Source organism: Lepidochelys kempii, chromosome 3 (genome assembly GCF_965140265.1).
Source record: "Lepidochelys kempii isolate rLepKem1 chromosome 3, rLepKem1.hap2, whole genome shotgun sequence".
NCBI lineage: Eukaryota > Metazoa > Chordata > Testudines > Cheloniidae > Lepidochelys > Lepidochelys kempii.
Genome location: NC_133258.1, coordinates 100117686 through 100140455, shown reverse-complemented (window position 1 = coordinate 100140455; position 22770 = coordinate 100117686). Strand labels below are relative to the sequence as shown.

At 42.0% G+C, this 22770-nt stretch overlaps 1 protein-coding gene across 1 annotated transcript in view; it reads right to left on the bottom strand.

Annotated features, from left to right (window-relative positions):
• Positions 1-15368, bottom strand: part of ARG1 (arginase 1) — a 108892-nt gene extending 93524 nt beyond the window's left edge. The window contains exon 1 of the mRNA XM_073336667.1: positions 15315-15368. Within this exon, the coding sequence (XP_073192768.1) occupies positions 15315-15368 (54 nt within the window). The remainder of the gene's footprint in view (positions 1-15314) is intronic.
• Positions 15369-22770: the final 7402 nt, after the last annotated feature.

Below are 22770 nucleotides of genomic sequence, written 5' to 3'. Positions count from 1 at the left end.
AGGGTAGGGAGGGGATGAGGAAGCAGAAACAGTCCAGCAACTTAAGTCAGCTCTGATCCCTCTTCCTTCCTCCCCTCCTGTGAACAATGGGGCAGTCTGCTCCATCCTCCCACTCCTCCCTGAAACACCAGACCTGGGAAGGGGGAGAAGAAAATACCATTGCAGTTGCCCCTCCAGGCCTGGGGGAGAGGAGGTGAAGAGACCCCACAGCTGCAGGAGGAGTAGAGGTGCACTGGGGATCCAGAGGCAGATGTGTGGCTGGGAGGGGGCAGCAGAATTGATGTTGGGGCTAGAGGGGCAAAGTTGATGTGGGTGTTGGGGGACGTATACTTAATTGTTGGGCAGAGGGATGGGCAGATATGGGACAGGGGAGACAGCATTAATTGATTAGAATTTTAGGGCTTGGAGAAAAGCTGGAGATGTATTTTATACATGGCCTAGGTCCTCAAAGATATTTAGGCATTGATTTTGAAGGGAGTTATGTGTCTAAATCACCTTTGAGGGTCTGGGCCTACATCCCTCCCTCATCTTCTTCTGACAAGTCGCAATCAGAGACTATGAGCAATATTGGAAATATGGCATGGTAGCTTTTTATTTATTGGGGGTTATATACTGTACATAGCACCTATTTAAACATTCTAGGCTACCCACAAATGCATGCAGGTATCTCACCATAATGCAATTTGTTACAACATAACTTTAAAATGGGAAGGCTGGTTAGTTTGTGCCGGAATTTATGCAGATATGTGACAATTTTTGCAAACTTGCAATCTCCCCTTGTTTTCAGTCAGAGCATATTGGCAGGTATGAACCTACTCCAGAATTTGATTGACATGTTCCACTCTTGGAGATTCTTATAATTCGGGATTACTTTTTATATGGTGCCTCAAAGAAGCAAGGCAGATTAATTGGTTGCCTTGACAACTTGTTTCTGTGCATTTTTGTCCACATTAGCAACATAAAGCAAATGCCCTAATTCCTCAACCTCCTGTCTCATCAGGTGAAATTTCCTCTCAAAGGCTTTTTTAGACTAGGAAAGAGTTGTTTTACACAGTTCAATTAAGTGTTGTTTAAAAACATGTTAGCAGCTAGTGTAGACACGTGTGTCACCCTAACCACATGTTAGCTTGTCATGGTTGGTCATGGTACCCTATCTATTCTTTCTAATGCACTTTATGGTGGGTGCATTAGAAAGACAATAGAGAGGGTACCTTCCTCCTTCTCTCCCCTGGCCCGCTCCTGCCCCAAACACCTGGCTCATCACGGGGGAATGGATTTGTTTGGGTTCTTTAGAAATATGTGAATGAAAAGAACAGTCATAAGAGAGAATGACTAACTGAGTTATACATTATATTTCTAAATAAAAATGGAACTTGATTCCTCCTGGGAAGTAAGTCCACAAAGGGCATTTTACAGAATGGTGAGATGGACAATTTTCTTAGGCAATACTTAAGCCTAAATGTTTCTTAAAAACACAAGCAGGGATAGAAGCCTCAATGGAATGTTTCTAATATTAAAAATTCTTTGATTTCACACACACACATATATATATCTGCAATTACAAATTATATATGCAAAATTATTTTATATACTACATATATATATATATAATTTTGTAACATATTTAAGTTCACAATATATATATAATTTTGTAACAAGTTTAAGTTCACAATTTGAACCTGTGAGGAGGTGGGGCTGATCAAAGAGGACACCTCTAACTGTTCCACAGAAAGCCAGGAGCTCTATTTCAAAATATGCCAGCAGAGAAATATTCTCTTAACTAGAAAAGGAGTACTTGTGGCACCTTAGTCTCTAAGGTGCCACAAGTACTCCTTTTCTTTTTGCGAATACAGGCTAACACGGCTGCTACTCTGAAACCTGTCATTCTCTTAACTGTGTCTAATGATACAGAGATGCAGGAAAACAGCTTCTTTTGAAGTCTTTCTCAAAATGCCCTCCTGCTAATGCACATCTTGCAGAATCTAGCCTGGTGTCTTACTACATTAAGCTGCCTGTTCTTCAAAGAGTAAGAAATGCTACAAAGGGCTGTAAAGGGAGCAGAACAGCTAGGACTGCTGTTTAGAGTTTCCAGAGATGCTACTAACAGGTTAAATCCTGCAGCCCTCAGTCAAGAAAAAATCCAATTGAAGTCAAAATACGTTTTCCCTCAGTAAGGTCTAGTTATTTCATAGTACAGCATTTCCCAAACTGTGTTCCGCGGAACACTGGTGTTCCGCACGATGTGAATAGGTGTTCCGTGAAAGAATCTAGAATTTAATTTTGACTCTTGCACTTGATTTTTGGACTACTTTATACAGACTTTCCAGTTTGAAATTGTTCGTTCAAGTTATTTTAAATTTGTATTTTTGCTTTGTTTTATAAAATAAAATATATTTGAGCATAAATAATGCAATTTTTTATTTGAAAACCAAACAACTACAAAATAATAAGTGTTCCGTAATAGGCTAAAAAGTGTTCCATGGCCAAAAAAGTTTGGGAAACGCTGTCATAGTATATTAAAACCTGTTAAACAAGCTCAATGAATGAAAAAAGTATGAAGACATTGCGGTAACTGTCATCCTATACTTCACACAGGCCAAATCCCGATTGATGTCAGTGGGAGTTTTAGTTGTGTTAGGGTACATCTATATAGCAAATGATTATAGCAAGGATAGACATACTCATGCTACCTTTACCCTAGCAAGCATGGGTAACTATAGAGGTGAAGAAGTGATGACATGGACTTCAGTGCAGGCTAGTCAGTGCGGAAGACTTGTGTTGCTTGCCCATGTTAAGCCAGTGCCACCACGACTTCACTTCTATCGTTACCCATGCTAGCTAGAATAAAGCGCTTCATTTGCAGTGTAAACATACCCATCAGTTTGCAAGTGTGGAAATACAGTATAAAAATGTGTCAGTGTATAATGGAGAATTTGGGGGACAGGGCAGAGGGAGGAGACGTACTGCAAAAACCAGACAGGAGGGCTATTGTTTAGTACCATTAGAAAGAATATAATGGTCAGAGTTGTCAGTTAAGATATTTCAGAACCCAAATGTCTGAAAGAACAAAGCCCAACAGATAGGAAAGGAAAATGGAAATAAAAAGTTAAGATGTCAGAGTGTTGCCAACTCTCATCATATTTTTCTTAAAGTGCCAGCTCCAGGAACTATGTGTTTATGTCACAATCTCAGCTTTCATTTTTAAAAAATGTAAGTTTCTAGCCCCCATGGTTACCCAGAAAAGCTTGAAAATGTGACTCAAGTGAATCCCTAAAGGATCAAAAACCAGAGGGCAAATAAAAAGCAAACAAAGTTTATTCCTTTTTAAAAATACCGAGATTTTTTTAATCTCATGATTTTGGGGGGCATGACTCATGATTTTTGAATGCTTGTCGTTGACAATACTGAGATGGCAAAGAGGCTGAAACAAAGAATTATAATGAGCAACTCTGTGAGTTGCTTTATTTGGCTGTAAGAAAACATTTTAAATAATCTTATGCTGAAAAGTATCAGGCTTTTTGGTTCCTTCACACAGTGCCAGAGTTGTTAGGTAGCTTTCCAATATGCCATTACATGGGTGTTCAATGATCTATCATGGTGCAGCAAATTGATGTCCTCTGTATGCAATACAGACAATGAGTTTTAGAGCAATCTGCCACTGAAATTAATGTCTGCACTAGAAAGAACTTTTTATTAAAGATGATGCATGAAATAATAGGTGAGCCTTTCTTCTTCCTCTCTTTTCCTCTGGAATATTTTCTTTCATAGCCGGGGTGAGACATGGTGGTAGGGTGACATCCAAGCAATGATACTGGACTTCATTCTCTGCTGTGCCACAACTCCTCTTGGTGGTGGGGGTTGGATGCTGGATGGAAAGCAGTGATAGTTTTACAGCTCCCTGATTCTCAGGGTCTGACTTTTAAAAACTCTTTAAAAAATGGAGGGGATAGTTCTGTTTCCTTGCTGATGTTCATAAGAGACTTCTGGGTGTGCCTGAGGACAGGCCTGCACTCTATTCACTCCCTCTCCATACCTGCTGCCTCTTCACTTTCAGCTTTGCTGCTGCTATTATGGGTAGACAGCTTTTGGGTACACCGGGGAAAAACATACACAGGCCACCCCCCAGAGGAGAACATGAATGCTATTATCATAATAGACAGGCAATACAGCTGGTCATCAACAAAAGAATAAACGTTCTGTCAAATGCACAAACTGACAAAAAGGAAAGAAAAGAAAAAAAAATGAACTGCTTTCAGTTATAGGAATCTTAGGTAATACTTGTAGCAATAATAGGCGCAGTTTTTTAGGACAGGAATATGATTCTTGCATTGTTTGTGTCCCTTCTGAAGTCTCATTTGAAAAATCCCCTATCCCAAAAGATGAAAGTCATGGTATAGATGGTTCTCATGGGACTATTCAACAAATATTTCTAAAGCTGATGACATTTTGTTTATCTGCATGGCAGGTCACCTTTAATTAAATGTTAAAGGTTGAGATTTAAACCCACAGAAGTCAGGACATTCAGAGATCAAATTGCTTCGCTACTTTGTTCCTTTTCCTTTCATCTCTCCTGGTTTTCTATTTCTCTCCATCACTACTTTAGTCTGTATCCTGTGTACCCCTTACTGCCTATGCCATCTCTATCTCTACACCCCTGGGAAGGCATTAGGACAGAATAAATTCCTGATGACTTTCTCTTGTGTGAAGCTATCTGTTAATTAACTACAGGTAGTGTTTGAAATATTTTTATACCTTTGTCCTGGTTAACTTATTCATGAAATAAGTAACTGTATGTCCCATTACAATTGCGGGCAAAGACCCTATTGTATAAAAAACATGCTCAGGAGTCAGAAATAAGGGTGGGAAAGAGGAATAGAATGCTTAAGAACAGATGGGGTGAAGAACAGGATGAACTAAAAGCAAGCCAACCTTACATCAGAATGTCTTGATTTTGTGGGTTTAAATCACAAAACCATAGATTTTCAGTTTGAAGAGAAGACATATTGTACCAAGAAACCTTGGAGCAATAGGTGGAAATTTTAGAAAGTGGTAACCATGTACAAGTAAGCTGATACGAGATAATACCCTGCCTAAATGGAGAGGTAGATGAAGCAGCATCTCTCATGTCATTGGTCTTGCCTTCTCGGAACTCTATGGGTCTTCAGCCTCTCCAAGTGGGGAGTTGGTGGGAGGCATTAGTGTGAGGGATGCCCATCTCTGCCTATTCAGGCTGTATTAACTCCTAAATATAGCTCCCTTATGGCATGGAGCCTCCTCCCTTCAATGGGGGATTGAAGGGGAGGTGAGCCGTGCTGACAGGAAGCAGTGTGGAGAGCAGCAGGACCCAGGAGACTTCCCACACCTGGTTTTAGTTCTGTAGAATAAAATCCAAGTAAATCAATACTTCTCTTTTTTTTACCAGCACTCTCCAAGCTACCAGACATTTATGGCTTTTAGAACCTTCATGCATCAATGGTGTTATTTATGGATTAATGTTGTGATATCTGTTGATGTCAGGCAGAGTGACATGCAGCAAAATGTCAAGAAAGCACTGATCAAAGCTGAATTCAACCTCGTGCCTGAGTCAGATCTGATGGCTCTGTCTGTTCTTTCTTTCCTTGGTGGCAGGGAGTCATTAGCTATTACAGTGCCTTTGTTGTTGAAATGCAAATAACTAAATGGACAGGTTGTGAAACATTTGTAGCCCAATCAGTACTGGAACAAACCACCTATGCCCATCAGACTGCAGAGCCTTTATAGGGCTGTATATTCAGGTTCCTCAGAAACCCAGATAGCAGCGTTTGGATAAACTAGAATAAATCAAATAGCTCCATATTTGAACTTCTTTGTTGTTGTTGTTTTACCAGATTTGCTAATGCCTCAGAATCATATGGTACTAAAATAACACCAGATTTGTCTGTGAGATTTCCACCATCCAAGAACTGAAATTGTACAAGAAGACCCAGTCTCACACTATTTTTGCTTCCTTAAATAGTTCTGAGATACTATAAATGCTCATAAAAACAGCTTTTTACTTTGTCATAGGGGACTGGTTCACAGAAAAACAAAAATCACAGGTGCTTTTCTCTCTCGTGAGAGAGATTCATGCTTTATTTGCACTCTCCAAAGTTGGACAAGGATGTGTACATTCCAAAGAAAAAGAACAACAAACTCCAATGTCACATTCAAGTCCCCCAGCAGTCAGGTTCAGCTGCCTGAAGCTTCCAGTGTTTAAAAACTTTCCTCACTCAAGCCACGAAGCTGTTTTTCTCTGGGTTTGGAATATGCTGGATGGCCTCAAACTCTGCTTCTTTTAATCAGCCTCACCTGGCCTGCTGGGATTAAATTAGAGCAATTATCCCCTTTCTCTTCCACCTAACTTGTCATTAAAGTAACTCCACACTGCACCAGACCATCCCACCACATAGCTGTAAGATAAGTGGTTGTGACCTAGGGAAATAGGACTTGTCTGTTCCAGAATCAAACCCATGTTCCGCCAAGCCCAGTATCCTGTGTGTCAGTAGCTGGTACTTGCTGCTTCCAAGGAAGGTTCAAGAAACCCTGCTGTGAACAAGAAACCTCCAGGAAGTTTCTTTTCATCCCAGTGAGGGAAGTCCAAATCCTCATAAGTATTTAGATGCTTAATTCCCATTGATGGCACAATATAATTTCTGCAGAGCTGTTTGCAAAATACAGCTTGTCAAGGCTGGACATTTATGTCCAAGGCTTGCAAGAAAATTGTATGCCATGATTTTTGTTGTGGAAACCGCATCTTTCAACACACACTGCCATTTTTTACAGTTACTGCAAATTTGAGTGACGTGATCCTGTGTGCCAGGTCACACTGCTAGTCATCAGATTTAGGCCAGCCGCCACCCCAGTCATGACAGAGGGGCAGCTGGGCCAAATTAGTGTGAGTGGCATTGCCATCTGGTGCACAGGGTCAAATATGTTTTTTTTATGGTACTTAAACTGACCTCACCAAAACCTCAACTTTAACAAATTGTGACCACAAATTTTGAACCAAAAATAACACAACTTTTTACAGCCTTTTTTATGGTCTGGTCCAATGTCCACTGAAGTAAATGAGAATCCATTGACTTCAATGGGAGTTGGATCTGTCCCATAGTTAGCAATCCCATCCCTCCCTGAAGACTAGATGATACATTGTTTTCAGTTCAGTGTGGCAGAGAGTGATCTGTATTAGTTGTCACACCTCATACTAATTGGGTGCAGATTGTTCTTCATATATATGAGATTTAACTTCCTCTTGTGGTTTTCTCCTTTCCCTCAGCTGGACAATCAGAACATGAGAGGAAGGGGGAAACAAAGTCTGTGAGCGCACACTTAGATAGCTTATTATAACCATGCTATCCTGCTAATGATTTTTACCAAGCTCTGCTACATGAAAATCTGTCAGTCCAATAAATCCGTGCACAGGAGGTACAATCTAAACAATTACTCAGTGTATGTGATCACTTGGTTATGTGCGTGTCTAAATAAGAACATATGATGATGATGAATTTGATCAAACTTTCTGCAATCAGATATATTTGCTCCTCTAGCCATCCAAAGAGTCTTTTTTTCCCCCTTAAAGGTCTACTGCAATTCATGTCAATAAATTACTGCCAGTGATAGCAAAACTAGTAATCCAGTGATAGGAGAGATGAAGGAGATGTCATTTTGGGTACCTCTGCACTGGATACCAGTGGTGGCAGTGTGTAGGGTCTGCGTAGCTACACTCTGCAGTGAAAAGCAGGGTGGGTCCAAACTACAATGTGTAGCTACACACATCAGTGAAAGGCTCAGGTGGGGTGTGGGGAGAGGCACCTGGGAAAGCTCCAGCAGTGAGGAGCTATAGGAGCCTTTCCCCACTATCTGAGTGTTTCCCTCCAATGGGGAAAGACTCTGAAGCAGGAGCTACAGGTGTCTTTCCCCTCTGCTGGAGCCTTTCCCTGCAGGTGGGAAAGACTCTGGCAGTGAGGAAGCAGTAGGACACTACACAGGTAAAAATAGCAGTGTAGAGAGCCATGTAGAGTACATACCCACAGGATTTAGGCATGTCTTTATTCTACTCACCTAAGCAATATACACTGCTATTTATACTCATGCTAGGGTCTGTGTACTGTATGTACTCTCCACGCCACTGTAAATGTACTTTACACACCTCATTCACTCACTCACTCACTCATTTTCACCGGGCTGGGGAGGGTCCCTTTTCAGCCAGGTGGTTGGTTGAAAGCTGGACACCTGGCAACCCAATGCCACTGGCATCGCTGATGGAGCAGAGGGACTGGGGGTGGGTGGGAAATGAGCTAGACAAGACAGGTAGGGAGGGACATGGTTGTCAAGGGGCTTGAAGGTAATAAAAAGAAGCTTGGACAACTTGATGTGGTGAAACATGGAGCCTGTGGTGGGATTTGGAGAGGAGTAATATGGCCAGAGTGATAGGTAAGGAGATGACCATAGTAACTGTGTTTTTGTGGATTGGTAGGGGCTATATGAATGTCAAGAATAATGGCGTGAATGAGTTGACAATAATTAAGATGAGGGACTGGAAAAGAGTGCTGGCTATCTAGACCAAAAGAAATAGGTAGATTTTAGGAATGTTATGGAGAAAGAAAAAGCAACATGTGGACACAGCCTTCAAGTGCAGGACAAGAGGGATAGGGGTCAAAGGTGGAAGCTCGGAAGCTGGCTGGAGTGATAGAGTAGGGTGGCAGTTACAGGGAAGCTGGGCCTGCACTTGGAAGAAGGTGTATTTTTAATCTGTGTTAAGTAACCTGTGTTAAAATCCTAGTGGAAAAAAAACTTTTGTAGTTTTAACCTATGTTGACTGGTTAAGTTGAGAGAAACCCTAGGCTCCCCCCTGGAGGAAGTAGGGAGCATTTTAAAAGAAAGATAGGCGTTTTGGATTGCCCATGTTAAGTTTAAGTTAATAGCAAGACATCCAGAAGGGAAATGTCAGAGACACAGCCTGAAATAAAGGATTGAATAGAGGAACATAGGTCCAGAGTGTAAATGAGGTGAATCTGTGGGTCATCGGCATAAAAAAGGTTCAGTCTCCACATAGTTAATATAGTTCAGTCTCCACTTTCACTCTGTGCCCAGACTGCCAGTTAGTACAAATTAAGATGCAGATACTTGTCCAACAGGAAATGGACCAAAATCATCAACTCATTTTATATGCCACCCACTGGTAAAAATTCTAGTCCCTGCTAACCTGATCCACATTGAACCAGTGACCCAGCACTAAAAAGCTACATAGCCCATTGAAAATCCCCAGAGTCATGCAGTTCTCGGACAGAGTTTTGTTATGGTTTGTTTTTAATCAAAACAGACAGTGAAAGCTTTTTAAATTGATTTTGGGGATCTGTGTCATAAAACATTTAAGCAACATATGGGTTATTTATTCATGTAGGTTTTTAAATCGCTGACTTTTTAAAAAATGCATCTTATTTCCAGTGTCACATTGGTGCTGCAATTACTTAGTCAGCTGTTCAGGGGAAGAAACCTGGGACTCTGTCTTTGACTCTGATGTAACTGTATTTGTAAAGGCTCAGTAAATCCAGCTCTGGTGCTAAATGAAGTGTTTTAATGAACAGCTGATTACTTTTTCCACCTGGTCCCTTAGCTGTCTGTGGAGAGCGAAAGGGTACATTTACTTATTTTATTTCTCTTGATTGTTTCTATATAAAGGATCTTTCCCAGCCTCAAGATATTTGAATTAATCAGAAGAATAAATGTTCATGTATTTCATGCACAGCATATTCTTTTGCCTTAGGGACAAATCCTCAACTTGTATAAATTGGTCTAGCTCTACTGAGGTCAATGCAGCTACACTGACTTACACCAGCTGAGGATCTAGCCGCCACTTTTTAAAATGAAAATGACGACAGGTTTATGGCTCTGAAAATGGCATCTTATTGCAATTGCGCTGAATCCCCCATGCCCCTTTGAGGAAACTGACAGAGAAACTGTATAAGCAGCATCTCAGAGCTGGGCAAAACTTGTCAGATGCATCATCCACCATCTGCCACTGTCAGGTACAGCAAGTTTTTTCAAGAAAGCGGAGTAACATTTGTATTCTTAGGCAAATGTAGGCTTCTAGCAGATTCACAAACACAACATGCTGTAGCTTCTATCTCTGTGTAATTCTTCCCTTTCTGCATGTTAATGGAAAGCTAACATGTAATGAAAAGAAAAAAGAATATTTCTTTTTTTATTTTTGCCTCCCAACCAGAGCTCAGAATACCAGAAATAAGAAGAAGGTCAGGGAAGCAGTTTAGGAGTCTCTGGGAAGCCCAGCGTTCTCCAACTCAAGGTATTCTAATCTGCATCCTAAACACACTGCAAGTTTCCAAAACTGGCAAGGGCAGAGACAGCACTGTACAGAACAGCATACCCAGGCCATAGAGACAGTGTCCTTCTGCCACTCCCTAGCAGCCCCTTCTGGCTAGTGGAAGGAGTGGCACTGATGGGCTCCAATGGGAGTCACATCCAACCTTCCTCACCAGAAAAAGATCATATCACGGAGGTTTGTGGGTCATGAAGTGTAAGATAAGTCAGTAAAGATGAGGGAAAGTGTAGGGCCACTATTTAGCAGGGCAGGAGAGCTAATAACGTAGCACATCATGAAGGTGTTTAATGCCTATTTTTCTTCAGTCCTCACTAAAAAGGTTAATTGTGACCAGATATAACACAATTAATAGTAACAACAAAGGGGAAAGAACACAAGTCAGAATTGGGAAAGAACAGATTGAAGAATATTTAGATAAGTGAGATGTATTCAAGTTAGCAGGGCCTGATGAAATTCAGCCAAGGATATTTAGGGAACTAACTGAAACTGCGTGTGAACTACCTACAGCTGTGGGCACCATGCAGCAACAGTCAGGTATGGCCCACCCACCTCTCCGTAGGTTTTCAATGTCACGTGACACACAGCCTGGTACCTTTCTGTGACCCACAGTTTGGGAACCCCTGGATTAGACAAACACCCGTCAAGGATAGTCGAAGTATACCTGGTCCTGCCTCAGTGCAGGGAGATAGACTAAATGACCTGTCACAGGGTAGCTGGTCCCTGTGGATGGATTAAGTCCAGCTCCCCTGGACCTGAGCAAGTGAGCCCCAATACAGCCAATTAAAGAGGGCTGGACTGCACCTGAGCCTATAAAGGGCTGCTAATAGGCATTTGGGGATGGACTGAGACTGGCTGTGCTGTGGGGGTGGAAAGGCCCATGCTGTAGTGGAGCCAGCGCCTATGGTGAGTGCCTGGAACAAGGGGCCAGAGCTCAGGGAAGCAGAAGGAAGGGAACAAAGCTGACTAGAACTGGGAAACTACCAGGAGCAGGAATGCTAGAGACTCCTGGAGGACTGGCCCTGAGGCTAAAGAATGAGTTAAGACTGTTTTCCTGTTTCTTTGCTAACCTCCTTGTGAAAGAGTGGATGTGGCACTGCCTGTTTTGGAGTGGGGGAGAAGACCTGCCCGGTAACATGACCTCTCAAGGTCCCTTGCAGCCCTACATTTCTATGGTTCTGTGCTTTTCACGTAAAATAATTGGCTGTCCACTTGAGTGTTGGTTTGTGACCTCGTTCTCCTAATCGAAAGGACAATAACAGCTGGCACTCTCCCCTGTGCAGAAAGGTGCCAATCAGCAGAAGAGCCAGGGGAAGATGCCTATGTTGGATTTACTACTGTGGCCCACATGCAGTGCCTCCTCTGAGTGGCACTGAAGGGGAAGCCAAAATTAAAGCTGCCCTCAGAATCACGTGGCAGCCCTCTCAATTTTCTGCTATCCTCCCCATCAACCTCCACTGCACAGTCCTCACTGTTATCTCAGCTCCAGATCCCAGATATCCCACTCATCCCTTTGTGAACAAGCCTTGATGGCGCTTGAATGTTGATATGTTTAATTTAGTCTATTTGTTATTATTATTATTTTATTATTTAATTCTCAATGTGTTTTATTGTCCTAGTAGCAAAACAAGGGAGCCCCGTGGAGGCCTAAAATACCTCTCCATTTAGAGAAGGACTGAAGTACTGAAGTCTCGTACTTTATGCGTGTGCTTTGTATTTCCAAGGTCCCGAGTTCAAATTCAGTTACAGTCATATCATAACTTCATTTTATAAATCTGTAATTGAACCGATAGAAAAATTGTGTTACTTATTGTGATGCATTGTACCTCAAAATAGCACCCCAAAACCCCCATATTCACCACTTGTATATGGTTATGATATACTTTGTACAAAGTAGGCCTTGTGAGGTATCATTGGAAAAGTCATAGTCTGTTGACCATTCCTGTCCTGTTGAAAATTATGTATCATCATTGTATATGAAGTTATGAGATTTTGCTATATGTTTGTTACCAAAACATATTGTGAGTCTGGGAAGCGCCTACAGACTAACCCCTCAGAAATGACAAAGAAACTGCAAACACAGAAGCCTTACATGCCAAGCCTCACATAGACAAAAGGTGTGAACAAGAATTTGCAATTCACATGAAAGACAGTTGCTTGAGCACATTCACCAAGGAGCTGCCTAACCCCCATGACACAGCAAGGATCTTTCCAGCACCTGGATGAGGGTATAAAATAAGGGACAATGACATCACCTCTTCATCTCTCCTCCCACACCTACACTGAAGGCAGAAAGATCATTTGGAAGACAAAGAAACATTTCAGAGAAGCTTTCCAGTTAGCACAGACTGCTGTAGGTTTTGGATAAGAGAAACTTTATTCCTTCAAATTTGACTTAGCTTGATAAAGTTTAGGAATTAGACTGATTTTTATCTTTAATTTCTTTTTGTAACCAATTCTGAGCTCCTATGCCAAAACTACTTATATATCACTTAAAATCTATCTTTCTATAGTTAATAAATGTGTTTTATGTTTAGTCTAAGCCAATGTGATTTTGGCTGAAGTATTTGGGGAATTTACTCAGGTTACAAAGGATGCTACATGTCCACTGCCCTTTGATGGAATGGTGAACTAATTAGTGAGCTTGCTCTGATCAAAAAGGTCTTGGGTGAAAGGCTGGGGCTGGAGGGGATTTGTTGGTGTCTTCCTGTATACAGTTCATAAGTGGCTGAGGAGAGTATTCATGTACTTTGCTGAATCTTCCTCTGCATGATGATGGCTGAGTGAACAGAGCCTGGAGGGGTTTGCTGTTCACTAGCATAGCAGTGTAGGAGACAGCCTGGGCAGGACAGTTAAAGGGGTCACAGTTGTTCCACAGTCCAGATTCCGCTATGGGTAATGTCATAATCATATCTTACCACGTTTTAAAACAGTATCAGACAAATGGGATGACCGGGATAATTATGGGTCTGTCAGCCTGACATCAATCATAGGCAAAATAATGGAATGGCTGGTACAGGACTTAATTAATAAAGAATTAAAGGAGGATAATGTAACTAATGTTGGTCCCTGTGGATTTATGGAAATAGTAAATTTATTTGATATCTTTTTTGATGAGATTACAAATTTAGTTGATAAAGATAATAGTGTTGATGTAATATATTTAGACTTCTGTAAGGCTTTTGACTTGGCACTGAATGACATTTTGATTAAGAAATTAAAATGATACAAAATCAACATAGCACACATTAATGGATTAAAAACTGGGTAACTGGCATGTCTCAAAATGTAATTCTAAATAGAGAATCATCACTGAGTGGGTGTATTTCTACTGGGGTCCTCCAGGAATGAGCTCTTGGCCCTGCATTGTTTAGCATTTGTTACAATGACCTGAAAGAAAACATAAAAACATTACTGATAAATTTTGCAGAAAACATAAAAACATTACTGATAAATTTTGCAGGTGACAAAGATTAGGGGAGTGGTAAATAAAGAAGAGGACAGGTCACTGATACAGAGCATTCTGGATCACTTGGTAACATGGACACAAGCAAACAACATGCATTTCAATATGGCCAAATGTAAAGTCAGACACCTAGGAACAAAGATAAACTTACAGGTGTCATGCTGTCTGGAGTGGCTCACAATTGTGAATGCCTACCTAAGGGCAGACTGACAGAAAACAGGGGAGACACCCCAAAATGGTGGTGTGGTCTATTATTAGATTTCACCACGCTTGTAACAAATGTGAATTTCTGGATCACTATCCCAGTCTTACCATGGAGGCACAGACAGTCCCCTTAGACGCTCCAGTCTGTCTTGCCACCCAGACAAACCAGACTTAGTGATAAATGGTCACTTAAACCAAAAATCACACTACATCAGGTTGCTTCCAGTCCCAAGAGACCAGTCACTTGGTCAATTGATACTCTGAATCTTACACCAAAGACAATGCTGGTAGCCAATTCTATAGTAAAGGAACTAAAAGTTTATTAGCTAAGAAAAGGAAATGGGAGTTATTGAGAGGTTAAAGCAGGTAAAATATATGCACAGGTGAGTTACATTTTGTAACTCAAAATGGTGGCAATGATGTAATAAACTGCCAGTTTCCCAAAAGTCTTTTCAGGGTACCCAGATTGTCTCTGGGGCTCTCTGCTTTGCATCTGGTATACTTTCTTGTAAGAGTTCAAACAGTCCCGAGATGCAGGATCTTTCCTTGAATCCATATATATAACTTTTTCTGACAGAAAACAAGCTGACAGTGTCTCTACCCACATGAGCTTTCCCTTTGATGATGGTGAGTGAGGAATGCACTTTGAATCTTTGACCTCCAGTCATCACACACAATGGCTCTTGCTTTGAAATTAGCACTTTTCTGTTAAAGTCCTTTATTAGCATCCCACAAGGCTTCTTTCATGGGTTATATACTGTAAATGTTTGCTGCTACATTATAACAGGATATAGATAAGTGAAAACAATGCAAGTAACAATGAAGTATAAACACCAAATACACTCTTCTACCTTCACCAATCACTTTGATCTGTACTAATACACTAGTGAATTGGCCTGAATATATTCTGGTGTGACCTGGGTCTGCCAGTGTCACAACAGGATGAGGGATGCTATCCTGGGAAGTATTGACTCTGAAAAAGACTTGGGGGGTTATGGTGGATAATCAGCTGAATATGAGTTCCCAGTGCAATGCTGTGGCCAAAAGAGTTAATGTGATCTGTTGATGTATAAACAGAAGACTCTCCAGTAGGGGTAGAAAGATTATATTACCTCTGTATTCGATGCTGGTGTGACCGCTAGCACAATACTGAGTCCAGTTCTAGTGTCCATAATTCAAGAAGGATGTTTAAAAACTGGAGAGGGTTCAGAGAAGAGGCACAAGCATGATTAAAGGATTGGAAAACATGCCTTATAGTGAGAGACTCCAGGAGCTCAATCTATTTACCTTATCAAAGAGCGTTTGAGAGGTGACTTGATCACAATCTATAAGCACCGACATGGGGAATAGAAATTTGATAATAAAGGGATCTTTAATCTAACAGACAAAGGTATAACAAGATCCAATGTCTGGAAGTTGATGCTAGACATATTTAGACTAGAAACAAGGCACAGTTTTTAAACAGTGAGAGTAATTAACCATTGGAACAATTTACCAAGAGTTGTGCTTGATTCTTTGTCAGTGAAACTTTTAAATCAAAATTGGATGTTTTTCTAAAAGAAATGTTCTTGTTCAAACAGGAATTAATTCAAGGAACTCCTATGACTTGTGTGGTGTATTGAAAACTGTGTTAAAATTGTGATCTATCACTTTAAATTCTCAGGAGGTTTTCCAGGTCGTGCTTGCAGGCCAGTATTTCTGTAGGGGAATGTGTGATCTTGGCCTACAAGCAGTCAGTCTGCAGCCAGCCAGCCAGCCTAGAGGAAGGTGGGATGAGTTGTGCCTCTCTCTTTTAGGAAGCAGCCTGCTTTTTGTCTTTCTGTTTTGGGGATCTTGTGTGTTATGATTCTGAACTCTAAAAAATAAAGTAATGTTATATTGCAAGAGTATTTACCTAACTTCTCTATTTGTATGCAGTGAACTTAACAACTGGCTATTCAGGGAGTCAGACTAGATGATCATAATAGTCTGATCTGGCCTTAAAACCTATAAAATGTTGTTCATCCAAAACTCTTCAGCTATTTTTTAAAAAATAGAAAACTAAGAGTTTAGCCATGTCCAGATGCAGCATATCTACGGAAATAGCCATGTTAGAAGAGATGGCAATTTAAACAAACAGTCCAGTTAAACAAGCAACAATTAGGATTAACGTTGTTCCCTTACACCTCCCCCGCAAAATCCAGAGTTTTTATGTGTGATTTTACATGCCATAGGCAGGTGGACAAGTGATCCTCCCCACCTGTTTTTTGTTTTAACCCAATCATTTAATCTAGAAATCACATTTTCACAGAATTGAACTGTTTCCTCCCCTTAACTTATGTTTGTTTTCATGTGTGAAATGTGGTAGAGAAGATCTTAACCAACACATGTGCCGTAATAAGTAGGCATCACAGCTTTTGATAATCATGGAGCTCAGGTTTACTCAAAATAGCCTCACCTCTGTGAGTAAGTAAAGTCTGTGATTGTAACTTAGTATTTTGAATGACACCAACTATTTCCATCTCAGATAAGAGCTTGGTGAATAGAGGCCCCTATACTGGAGCTCTCATGAGCATGGTAAATGGTCCTTTTTTTTAAGCTCAGATGGGTGCCTGGTGTGGTAGTACAGATCATGAACATTAGAAAAGCAAGCCCTGCAGCACAGCACTACAACATACATGTGAAATGTCTGAAATCCTTTGCTTTCAAGAGTCCAGCCAAAGGGTGATTTTACAGATAACTCCCAACATATGCCACATGCTGAATGTTCAGGAGATTCTATTGATGCTCCTTTGGCTGAGAAGTAGCTGAAACGTGGGGCCTTGCAGGATGGTTTCTGTTTGTATGAGATATGGTGACACAGAGACTCATGGTGTCCTTAGTTAATTCATTAATTCACGCATCCTGTTTCCTCGAACAGTGATAGGAACACAGCAATGTGCAGGCAGCTCTCTTTTAGCAGAAGTTTTGGTCAAGGTTCATGCGTCCTGTTCCAAGAAACAATTTTCTGCTTCTGTTTCTCTCCAGGGACCCCCCACAAAGAAATGCAGACTCTCTCTGCTGACTGCCTACATGGTACTTTTGTCCCAGCCTCTAAGCTTGAAACTTCGGAAACCCGCATTATCTGTATGCTTCTCTATAGGATTTATAGTCTTGCTGGGTGGCTCTGCATGTCAGCACCCTCCTTTGTCTACCCCTGTTTTTATTATGCAAAGTATAGGCTGTGGACCTGGGGGAGCCACCATATAACCATATAACCCCACCACTTTTAAGAGGGGCCACTCACTCCAATTTGCACTGGCCACCCCTCTGTCCTGACAAAGGGGTGGCCAGGCCAAACCTGAGGGGAGCTGTGACCATGTGCACCAGGTCTCAATGCCACTCTCTCAGATATGGCCCGGCCACCACCCGCCCCATCATGACAGAGGGGTGGCTGGGCCAAATCTGAGTGACCGCATATGTCACAGCGCGGGGTGCACCACAGTAATGGGGTCCTGCTCTGTGCAGCACCTGTCAGCTGCTGAAACTACAGCAGCTCCTCTCAACACTAGTGGACAGCCAGGAAGTGGGACAGACCCATGATCCACGGGTGAGTCTCATCAGCAGTGAAGGGTTAGGTAAGGAGCAAGGCGAGGGAGGCAGGGGCTGCTGGGAGGAGACAGTAGGGGTGCTCCCTCGAGGGCTGAGGCCCCTGAGAGGGGGTGCATGTAGGGGGCTCATGGGCCAGGGGGGTCAGGCTGCTGGTGGAGGGAAGAGGGGTGCCTCAGAGATGGTGGAGGGTCACGCAGGAAGGGCAGCGCTATGGCCCCCCCCCCACCACCACCACTTTAAATGGCGCTCCACAGCCCCTGATGCAAAGGAATGTAGCACACCCTTTTACTGTAAGAAGGTCTGGGATCGCCTTTGCTCCCAAGACCCCTAGCAGTGGGCTGTTAACATCTCTTTTATAACTGCTCATAAGATGTGCCAGTGTTGAGTCATGTGCTTTGGGCCTTGTGTGGACTAGGTTTGAAAAAATGGTAGTGTTCGCTAACATTGTTAGCTAATATTTTTAAAATGTAGTATAGGCAAGGTCCACTGCCTTTCACATGTGCTAACCTGGCCATGCTGCAGCCTACCTGAGATTTTACCTCAGCTTAGTGTGTGTTGAAGCCAGTGTGCCTTGTCTACACTTATCTAACCGTGCACCTTCTCAACCCTAGTCTAGGAAGAGCCTTGGATTACTTTCTAAACCTAGTCATATGCTTTAAATTCCTGAGGCTGCAAGCTACAGCGTGTGGTACTTCCTGTGAGGAGTTGACTGTCTTCAGTTACCACTGAATCTACTTGAGGGACTTGAGCACCTCCCATACACCAGCAGCAGAGCTGTCCAAAATAAGATAAATGAACACCAAAATATGCCATAAAAATTGAAATCTCCAAACCTACACTACCCCCAATAGAGCTGCTTAAATTGTGAAATTATATTTGTGAGTTTTCATCAAATAGCCAGATTTTTTTTCCTGTATTTTCCATGAAGGCTTCTCCTGGTTCTTCAGGGATTCTCAATAGGCTATAGGCCATGGATTTAGGAATACTCAAATACACTCTATGTCCCAATCCCGCAACACTTTAAAGTGTTTGGAGCCAGCAACAGCAGTCACACAACAATTCAGTGTGTTTCCATGTCCTGCCAGTGCAAAAGACAGGCAGATGCCTCATGAGAGATTTTGTGGGTAGTTGTCCTGCCTACCAGTTGTTTTTCCCACTCCCACAAAGGGGGGTGGGGAAGCAGCCTGGTTGTGTGCTCCTAAAGAAACCATAGGGAGCAAATGCTCAGGAGGCCTCATTCCAGATGAGACAACATAAGATATGGTGGGCGGTCTGGCCTGGCACGTGGGGAGAAGGGCCTATTATAGGGCATGGTTAGGGGAGAGGAGAAAGGAGAGCTCTGAGATGTAGGGAGGATCCGGCCTTATAGGGGAGGTTTCCAAAGTCTGGATAAGATTTGTATAAGCACCTGAATGTTTGGATGTTTATCTGAGCCAACATGAACTCCAAACCCCATTTGTGCTACAGGATTCAATACCTCACACTAATTCCCCTCAGATCTTCCTGCCTTCAGCTCTTTCTCTCACCCTGCCCTTCTTTTCTCAGTAATCTGCCATCCTTGTTTCCCCAACCTCCATGTTTCTTTTTTTTCTCTCCCTTCTCCACTGTTTGTCTTCCCTTTGCTGGGTTGCCCCCTCCCACTTCCACAGGATATTATAACTGTGCTTTTACAATGCAAGTGATAGCTTGAAAAAAGATAAAGCAAATATAATGGTTATTAATTGACCGTGGGCTTGGCCACAGACACTCACCCCTTTGAAACTCAAGTGTTCTCGCTTCAGAACAGCAACCCTAGGTAAACGTTCTTGTGAACAGTGTAAAAGAGCAAAGGGCCTTCTCGTGCTCCCAGTAATGTCAAGGTGAGTTTTGTCATTGACTTCAGTGGGAGCAGGAGAAGGCGCAAAATGCCTTCACTGTAAGCCAGAAAGTCAGAAGGAGGCTATGTCTTGCTTTGAAAACATTAGTCCTGCCCTGTAAAAAGGTCAAAAAAGCACTTTCTTATCTGCCTCAAGAGGCATGTTTCAGCAAGGGCATAGGAACCAGGAACTCCTGGGCTCTTTTGCTGACTCTGCCATTGAATCACCATGTGACTTTGTGAAAATCTCTTCACTTTTCAGTTTACTCGCATATAAAATGCGGCTCAAAGGGGCTTTGGGGACTTAATTAGTTAATGCTTAAATTGAAAAGCATGCAGTATGATGCAGTATAAATGATACAGCATATGATGCAGTATGAATGATCCTATTTAGTAAAGCTGATCACCATCCAAGTTTTCTCTGCACTTGTAACTGGAGCCAAAATTGATAGGAGAAACATAATTAGCAAAAATTACAAAGAAATCCTCATCAGCCACAGACTGCTGTGAAAGGACTTAACTTGCAAAAATCACACATAATCATTCATTTTACCACCTCCTTTCTGAGGGAGAAGAAAAGTGCTATTTTTTTTTTAACAATGAGATTCATCATGGAAATAAAGCCCACTTAGCATGAATCTTAAATCACATGGATGCAAAAGTGCAGAAGAGCCTGTATTTCCTTTTTAATGAAATGCTAAGATGACTGCTATGCATTTTCTTCTATTAGACACCAATAAGCCATGAGTCAATCACAGTTTGAATGTGCATTTGGAGTTCCTTATATACATTTTTGCTTGACGCAGTTTGCATATAAAATCAGTGCGTGTGTGTGAAAGTCCAGGAGTACCTGTGTCTGTGATATGTGTTACATATAAACAATGACTTTATACCATTAAAGTGTTTGCAAACAGATAGCAAATGTAAGGGAAGTCTGAGTTACATTTGCCACTGACCGTAACTAGCATAAAATACACTTGGGCACTCCTGTCTGACAGTTTCCATTATTAGTGTTTTTCTGCATCATTTCCTTTTGGGTTTTTTTTCATGCTAACTGTGTACAACAGTTACAACAAACAGCCGTCCATTGATACCTTATTGGGTCATAGTGGGCTCAGGTGTGAGCCCTGCTGCACAAAGAGTGCACAAGATGTGTCAGGTGCTGCCTTGGTCCTCCCCGCGGGTGACCTCCACTGCCAGATTCTGTGCAGGACGGGTGAGGAGACCAGCTACTGCTGAGCTGCTACTTCCCCCTCCTTGCAGGTGGATGCAGAGTGGGCGGAGTTTTGGCTCCGATCCCTAATGCACTGGAGCCAGAACTGTCACCATTTGCTTTCCACTTAAAGGAAGGGGAGAAGCACTGACCAGTTAGTGACTATGAAAGCCAGAGCCTGGTTCCTACCCTGCTCCTGGAATAGGACTGCTACATCCTGCCCCCCTTTTCCAGGCTGGACTGCAAGGTTGAAATCTAGCCCTGTCACAGTGCCTGTGCTGACGCTGTGATGGCTCTTATTGACTCCACAAATCCTGTCCGTAGGATGGCTCAGAATTTAGATAGCTCTTCCGGGGACATTATAACAACTTCTAAGCTATTTGCAAAGTAGTGGGTGGGGAGAAGGTGTGCCTGTGCCTCTCAGTGACTTCATCTGCCCATGTAAGGTTGCTCCTTAACTAGCTGGTAGCTGAACTTTTAGGCATTAACGCACACAAATGTGTACAAAAATGGAGCCTTGGAGAGTGTGGGAGGGGGGAACGTCATTCCTTACAAATAATTTTTATCTTATGCTTTTTTCCCCAACTGTGAGAGTAATACCCCAAATACGGTCCTTAAAATAGATTGATTAATTGGAGTCTGTAAATTCCATTATTACACATCATCTTGGCAAATCTGTAGTACATAAATAATATAAGCTTTTTGGAACTCAAGACATATGGATAAACAAACAGATTTACTACCAAACAAGGACTTAGAACTTAGGTTTGTGTGTACATTATATAATGTACATTGATTTTTCTCTCTGTGTGTGTATATATATATATATATATTAGCATACATCTATTATATATTTAGCATTTTAGTTATGTTTGCAAAACTATATTTGTAAAAATTCCCTCCCTCAAGTTTCTACACTTGGTCTTTACCCATAGATGATGTTTTTGAAGGTCTGAGCAAAAATTTCTTCTGCAGTTTAGATTATGAGAATGCGGAAAACAAAATATTTCCTGCTTTTTGGAACAAAGATATTGCACAAGCTTGAAACTTTAAACTTGCCATTGACATGGTCTTCAATGACCCTCACTGACGTCTGGCTCCTTTTGCTTAGGGGAGAAAACACAACTTAAAAATAAAGTTGTGAAGCAAGTGAAATATCACTTCTGGGCCTCATGCTCGGTGGTTCTTTTCTATTCCTCTGTCTCCTTTGTACCGTCACTGCACAGTCAGTGATATTCCGTTCAAGGGGCTTACATGTACATGGGGTTACTAATGGGTCAATTTGTATGAGGTGGGTTGTGAATATTGTGTTGAAAGACACACTGCAGAAACTCTTCATTTAACATCAGAAACAGAAATAAAAATTGGGGCATAAATAAAATTGTGGATTCCATGATTTAGTGTCACTCCATTGAAGCCACTCTGCCAACAGTTGGGGATGGTGCTCTAACGGGCCAGAGCACCTGTGGAGATACAAGGGCTCCATGAGGATGATCTAGGTTTCCCATGGATTTTCTGGGGTCTGCAGGTTTTGGTGAAGGGTCCTGTGGCTCATGGTGTGGAGGGCAAACCCCACTCCTTAGTGGAACAATGCAGGGGGACCTCTGCAAGGGATCTTTGTGGCTGTTTCCTCTTCTAGAACTCCCTCCTGTGGGTTTACCTGTGGGAGGAAGCAATCAGCTCTTAGGGTTTGTCTACAGTGAGATTAGATACCCACAGCTGGCCCATGCCAGTTGACTCAGGCTTGCAGGGCTCGGGCTAAGGGGTTGTTTAACTGTGGTGTAGACATTGGGGCTCAGGCTGCACCCCAAGCTCTGGGACCCTCCCACCTCACAGGGTCCTAAAGCCCAGGTGCCAGCCCAAGCCTGAACATCTACACGGCTATTAAACAGCCCCTTAGCCTGAGCTTTGCGAGCCTGAGTCAACTGGCACGAGCCAGCTGTAAGTATTTAATTCCAGTGTAGACATACCTTTAGTGTGTTCTACTGTTTTTGTGGTTTAATGTATATCCTAATATATTTTTATGTTATATGTTTATAATATATGTTTATACCATAAAGTGCATAACATGCCATGGCTTAGTTAATGTTACTGTTGGAAGCTTG